Source organism: Nanorana parkeri, unplaced genomic scaffold, assembly GCF_000935625.1.
Source record: "Nanorana parkeri isolate BGI_ZX_2015 unplaced genomic scaffold, ASM93562v1 scaffold34, whole genome shotgun sequence".
Classification (NCBI taxonomy): domain Eukaryota; kingdom Metazoa; phylum Chordata; class Amphibia; order Anura; family Dicroglossidae; genus Nanorana; species Nanorana parkeri.
This window is the reverse complement of record NW_017306302.1, coordinates 306,903-314,337: the sequence shown is the minus strand read 5'-3', so window position 1 is coordinate 314,337 and position 7,435 is coordinate 306,903. Positions and strand designations below refer to the sequence as shown.

General features: G+C 45.7%; 1 protein-coding gene across 1 annotated transcript in view; it reads left to right on the top strand.

Moving 5' to 3' along the window:
- The first annotated feature begins 827 nt into the window (after positions 1–827).
- The window catches only part of MTX3 (metaxin 3), a 37,682-nt gene continuing 31,074 nt past the window's right edge, over positions 828–7,435 (top strand). The window contains exon 1 of the mRNA XM_018569221.1: positions 828–971. Coding sequence (XP_018424723.1) covers positions 903–971 — 69 coding nt within the window. The 5' untranslated portion in view covers positions 828–902. The remainder of the gene's footprint in view (positions 972–7,435) is intronic.

The window sequence follows — 7,435 nt, the reverse complement described above, 5'->3', positions numbered from 1 at the left end:
TTGAGGTGACAAGGTCTCTTTAAATGACATTATTTATTGATGACCCCTGACTCCATCTCCATGTATACACTCTGCAGGCACACGTATTTATAAATAAGGCCCCATTCACACTAAGCTCCACTCACCTCGAGCAGATTTCAGCACGGCAGGATAGCACGACGGTTGGGGCGACGTTCCAGCCACAATCGCGTGACCTTCACCGTCGGGCTGCATTAAAAAAAAAGGAAATTTGCGCGTCATGTGCGGGAAAAAGGGTCCTGCAGGCGTGACTTGCGACCGTGACGAGCGACATGGAGCTGTACATTAAGACAGCTCCATTGAAAATCATTGGCCGGCGACTTCTCGCGATATCGTGTGGCAAAAATGCATGATATCGTGGCAGAAATCACGGGACTTTCCGCTCAGTGTAATTTTGCTCAATATTGCGCGGTTTATCGCACAAATGTTTGCATTGAGCTGAGACAATCGCGCGACATCCGCGGCCAAAAAACGGCCCTGTACGCGCGGCGCGTGACAACGACGAGCACAGCTCCATTGACATGCATTAAATCCGCACGATAAAACGCTTAGTGTGAATTGGGCCGAAATCACTGCTACACTCTACGTGGAGCAGTCCCACAGATAATGACATTTCAGCCGCATGTGACGTCAGTGTACATAACCTACAGATGCGGAGTGGGCGGTACCATGGGCGTTCCCTGTGTGTTGGCTTATCACTCTAGAGGGGCGTGGTTATCCTTCGTGTGACGTTCATTCCGGCGGCTTCCCCGTAGTGGGCGGGGCCAGCTGTCACTTGCTTCTCCGTGTTGGTATCCTGGGCTCCGCCTTCCAGGGATGGCCGTGCTGTGAGTCTCCGCAGGAAATTCCGCTGCTGCAGCCGGTTTGCCGCGGGGATTCGTGTCATGGAGCTGAGGTTCTGGGGCGGAGACTGGGGCCTGCCCTCCGTACACCCAGAGAGCCTGGTGGTCCTGGTAAGAGCGGTGCGATCGCGGGAGCAATGCTGCTGGGAGGGTGCACGCATGTGGTCAGTGCAGGCACTGTGATCGGTGTACCCGGCTAGTGATGTGCACTCAGCCATCCTTGTCCAACCAGCTTTAGAGAGTAACTGGGAGCACAAAGTGAAAGTGATTACCCCAAGGTCACATACAGGGCAGAGGACGGTGATATTTACAATGAGAGCAATCACTCTCCTTCCTCTATTGGGCTCACAATCATTGCATTGTATTAGAAATTACCTTTTACCAGCAGGCTGTCTTCATACAGACAGCCAATGATTGGCTTTACCTAAAGAGCAGTGGCAAGAATTATTCCTGCAATAAATACAATATAAATATGAATACAAGATTCACTAGGCAACCGTTGCTATGGTCACGTGCAGCCTTCCTTACACTGGCTTTGCTAGTTAAAGCTGAACTCTGGGAATTACACAACAAAACACTAAGCTTGCAGTGCCTGCTTCCACCCCCCACCCCATGCAATGCAAGGGTTAAATGCATGCAATATTTACCTTATTCTGGGCCTTTAGTAGGCTTCAGTGCCCTCCACTTGTTTCTGATGCTCAGGGCTGTTGGCGGTCCCTCGCTGTCCTCATGTACAATGCAGGACTATTGGCCCTGCGTTGTATGTGATGACATCAGCGTGCGAGTGCCAGCCAGAGCGCCTTAGAGAAGATGCTTGGAAGATCGGTCACACAGATGGAGGGAGTTATGAGCTAAGTGTGACACCTTATTACTTCTAGACTTAAAGAACTATAATGTGAGTGAAAATCGCTCAACCGCATAGTTCGAGCCGACGTGTGACAGTTTCAGCGAACACATACCGTCACTCACTCACTTCTCGATCATCTCCCAGTCACGGCTCCCTACAGGGATTCCCCTCCCCTCTCCAATCCTCTAGTGCTGACTGGAGGAGCGGATGGGGAGGGGGCGGGTACAGCTGGCTCTGCCTCTAGATGGGCAGAGCCAGCTGTCAATCAGCCAGCTTGGTGGATCTCCACAGCATTTTCGGGATCCGTCCCGGCTGCGGCGCTCTCAGTATACCGCGAGCTGTAGCTTGCAATATACTCAGCTTTGGGTCACAGGAGGACGCTAGTATATGTCCTCCGGTGACCCTTAGAACTATGGGGAAAAACACTTACCCCATAGTTCTCCTTTAACAAGCATTTAAAGTGACACTAAACTCAAGAGTTAAATATTAAAAATGCATTCCAGTACCTTGTTATGGCTTGTTCACAGCAGCCCCAGTGTGTTCCGGCCCAATTGGTGCTGGAACACACTAGATCTCATTCCTGACAACTCACTTTGTTTTGGGACTGGATGGGGGCCACTCCCTCCAGCTGCAGTGCGATCACCCGCATCGGGACGCGTGGCACAGCAATGCCTGCGTTTTACAGTCCGGTGCGGTCAGAAAAAATAGTGCATGCAGCATTTTTTCTGACCGAACTGGAACGCAGGCACTAATGTGCGTGTTTCGGTGCGGCCAGCCATGCCCTATCCCAAAACCAAGTGAGCCGGCCGGAATAAAATCCAGTGCGTTCTGGCACCAATTGGGGTTGGTGTGAACTAGCCCTAACTATTAACTTAAATGTATCCTCTGAATTGGTGCTGACACTGTCCTTCCTTCTGGAGGGTGAATACTTTTGTTCCCCATGGTCCCTGTGTGTGTTGTAAAGTAGTGACTAGTGATGGGATCGGGCGTGTTCGCAGCACCACGTGCCGAGCCCGGCAGGAAGCTGACAGCGCGCAGCGCCAATCACAGGTGCTGAGACATGTTCCCGGTCCGCAGCTGCAGAGATCGGGAAATGTCTCGGTGCCTGTGATTGGTGCTGCACGCTGTGGAGCTGCGAACACGCCCGAGCCCATCACTAGTAGTGACTGCTCCAAGCTCATTCCCGTGATGAACTACAATCTCATGTTTCGTTTACCAATTTGTACTGAGATTGTAGTCCATCACGGGAGCGAGCTTGGAGCAGTGACTACTTTACAACACACACAGGGACAATGGGGAACAAAAGTAGCCCCCCTCCAGAAGGAAGGACAGTGTCACCACCAATTCAGAGATGATTTGAGGATCTACAGCTGAGTGATACACAAATAAGATACATTTTTGTAAATAGTTAAGGTACCTGAATACATTTTTAAAATCTAACTCCTGAGTTTAGTGTCACTTTAGCTCTTGGAGTGGGGGTAGTGTCACTGCAAGGGTGTTTTGTGTGTTTTTGTTTAGTTCAGCTTTAAACATGCAAACTAAGTGAGCACTTTATTAGGTCACACAAGTAGGCCTGGCTTATTCATGCAGTTATCTAATCAGCCATTTACGTGGCAGCATCACGATGGATAAAACCATGCCAAGACAGGCCAGGAGCTTCTGTTAATGTTATCAGCATTAAAAAAAATTAATCGCGGTGATTGTTGGTGGCAGATGGGAGGGTTTGAGTATATTTGTGCTTGCTGATCTGAGATTTTTCCTGCACAACAATTCTCTAGAATTTACGCAGAATGGCGTGAAAATAAAACAAAAATCCAATGGGCGTCAGTTTTGCGGATGGAATTGCCTCCTTGATGAGAGAGGTCAGAGAAGAATGGCAGGACTAGTACTAGTTGACAGTTTACTCTAAGTCGCATAACTAATATACGACTGTGGTGAGTAGTGATGAGCCTGGACTTGGTGTGAATCCAGTTCACCAAGCCCACTGAAAACTGTGACTGCCACCCCTTTCTTCTGGCCCAATCAATTGCAGAGAGGCAAATTCCCCATCCTGAAGCATATGTCACAATGGGACAGGGAATGTCCCCACCACCACTAATTGGACAGGAGGGAGGAGTTGTAGTCTGAGTCTTGAGCTGGCTTGGATGAACTCGGACGAACTGGGTTCACATCAAGCCCAGGCTCATCTCTAGTGGTGAGCAAAAAAAATAATCTCGAAATGCATAGTATGGTGAACCTTGAGGTGGATCTGCTACAACTTTAGAAGACCACATCGTGTTCCTGTCAGCCAAGAACAGAAAGCTAAGGCTGCAAAGTCATAGGCTCACCAAAACTGGACACATGAAGACTGGAAAAATTTACCCTGGTCTGATAAACCTCCATTTCTCATGAAAAACAGATGGCAGGTTTAGAATTTGTCATCCACAACATGAATCCTTAGATCCAACGTGCCTTATGTTATTAGTCCAAGCTTGGTGGTGTAATGGTGAGCAGAATGTCTTCTTGATAGAGTTTGGGCCTGGTAAAACTAATCAATTATCACTTGAATGTCAAAGTCTACCTAAGTGTTGTTTTTGACTATGTGCATCCTTTTATGACTACAAATTAGAATGCTTTAGAGTTCCTAATAAAAAGTTATCATTGGGCACAGTAGGCCTGTAGGCAGTAGAAAGACAGTGGCTGTTCCCTGTATATGTCTGTGAGGGTTCTCATTTATCCAGGTCACGGTACAGCTAATAGTTGCTTGTCCCATTCTATTGGACTTATTTTGCAAAGATATTTCACAGCTTATCCAAGCAGCAGCTTCCTCAGTTCCTTGACAGGAACATACCCCAACATGCATGCCCAAGTTGATAGAAATCCTGGGGTATTTCTGACACTCATTGGAACTGGATAAGCTATCGGACATCTTCAGCGTTGTGAAACAAGTCTAGTTAGATGTGACTTTTGTCAATCTTATAATCCAGGTTTGGGCTGGTAAAACAAAGGAATGATGTGTGTAAAAGACAGAACCCTAGAAGATGGATGTTACTTTGGGTGCCAACAGCTGTAATCCTGCATGGTTTCTGTGATGGAAATCCCGCCGTATATACAGAACATAGACATCCTGGTGAAATGGAACTATACCAAAACACGTTATGTATTCCCATTACCATCTTGTATGATTGTGCTGATGTCAGTGCTTTTTCTGATTTATGAACTTTATAGATGTACAAAAATAGCTGGATGCCACAATACTTGTAGCTTGGTGATGATGAAATGTAGGTTGTTTTCATATAATGGTCTATATCGTCCCATAGGCAGATTCAAACTTTCAAATTCCAATTTCCAATTTTTTTGTATCTGCTCGATGGGTTTGCTGAACTCAGTCGGTCAGCTGTAAGACTTTGATTTAAGAACCAAGCCTTTTTTACATTGAAAATGCCTTTCTTGTGGACTGTGTGCATTGGCCCATAACTACCATTTAGCATCAGAGTTTTCTTTAGCTGTCATTTTCTCTGCAGGCAACAACAATTTAAATTTTTTTTTGAAAGTCGTGATCAAAGTCTGATTTCATACAGTTGGAAGGTAAACTGAGCAGTGCCTGTGGTTGTGATGGCAGCTTACAAAGCACAGGGGAAAATGCAGATGTAATAGGTTATACTTGGAAAGGTGCTTGGTATGCCTGGATATAGTGGAAGAGCTGACGTGTTGTAAAAGATGGGTTATGCTTTAAAGTTTTCAACTAAGGTGTTTGTACACAGGCATAGATATTGTCCTTGTCTTGAGTAGATGTTTGTCACCTTTCTGGGAAGCTCCAGCACACATGCAGTGCCAGTTACATCTACAAGCATTGTCTATCTGTGAAGTCTTCTCCTTGTTGTTCGGCCCTCTACTGGGGACAAACGTTGTGGACCTTGGGCTCCTCTAATCATGTTTGCTCACTCTGTTCGGATGACAATTGGTGCCATGTTCATATACATGGTCACATCAACTCACATTGTTGGAATGTGTTCCTCCTAAGGAAGCCACAGAGGTGGTGAAACGCCTAAAGCATATTCTACAACACTGGTGATTTGTTAATTCCATCTATGGACTCTTTTGACCACAATTGTCTCCATCATCTTCATACATGCGTATATGACGATAATATTGTATAGGTCTTGGCTGAGCACCAATGTACATTTTTATGTTTTTTAATGTTTTGAATAAAATGTTGTGACTTTATACAATTTTATATATGCCTCTGAAGGTCCTATATTTGCCTCAAAAGCCCTCCTTCCTACTAAGCCCACAGCCTTTTGGCTGAGAACCTTTTCCTTTTGGTTTTGCTTGTCTTGAGTAGAGATGAGCCTGGGCTTGGTGTAAACCCAGATCACCTGAGTTCGCCCAAGCTCACATCAAACTGTGACCGCCACCCCCTCCTTCTGGCATGTGCCTTTTTGCCACTGATTTGAACCAGGAGGAGGGGGGTGGCCATCACAGTTTTGAGCAGGCCCAGGCTCATCTCTGCTCATGACAAGGACAATAGAAATGCCTGTATACAGATACCTTTGTGGAAAACTTTAAAGCATAACATCTTTTACAACATCTCAGCTCTTCCACTATATACAGGGGTACAAAGCACCTTTCCAAATTGAGTATGGGTGCATAGATATTGGCCATATTATCATCTCCTTAAAGAGACACTGTCACGGGTACATGGGGCAAACTGCTGCCGTTATAACATGCAGCCACCTAGAGCCTTCCAGCAGAAGCCTCCCAAACTTTCCCCCCAATGCCAACTCGCAAGCCATTTTGATGGGCAAAGCTTCTACACTTCCTGATGGTGCAGGAGCTTGATCGCCCCATCTTGTCTCCTGCACATACATAGGTATGGGCCAATGTGTGGGGCAGGGTTTACTGGAAAGCTCCAACACTACCTGACATTTTTAGCCAAGATGGACTCTTACCAATAAAGTTGAGATGTGCATATTACCCGCTTTCTATTGGGCCTACTCATTATTTTGACATGTTATTTTCATTATTTTGATGGCCTCAGCTTACACATTTTTCCATCCAGTGCTCCATGTGAATGGGCCAGGCATAATTCAAAATAAGACTGCACCACTTGTGTTTCATTTTTCTCCTGGGGTCTCAATAGCTTCCTATGCGTTATAACTTATTAGGAAATTCTCACTTCCAGCTTTGATTGCAGTTGCTTCACATGTTTGCTCACAATTTAATTTCTGTGTTTTCGTATTAGATTTTCTGAGCTTTACTAAGCAAAGATGGTCAATTGAAAGCCCTTATGAGGAGTGTAAAATCAATAGTATATTTAGTGTCCTGAATGAAAATGTTCCATTACTACAATAGGTGTCATAGAAATGTGATTAGATTGGACCCTATCCATGTAAAGTGTTAGGGACCTATTAAGTTTTGCTATGCATAGGATACATATGGCTTTATATTTGCTGAAGTAATCTACAGTATGGCTTGGGGAAATGACCTGGCAAACATGTTTACCTTTTGCTGTGGTTACTATCACCTGCCTATGGAAGCGAATGGTGACACAAGGCTTTTTAATGCTTATAGAGAGCTGAGTGGTAGCGTGATTTACATCAGAAGCCACGGACAGGAACTTGCTTCCTGATTTTTGACTTACATCCTTTAAAGCAGTGGTTCTCAAACTGCGTAACCTCAGGACCCACATTTGTCCTTGGTAATTACGTTGCGACCCATTGCACTGCAATGGAACACATGGCATTCC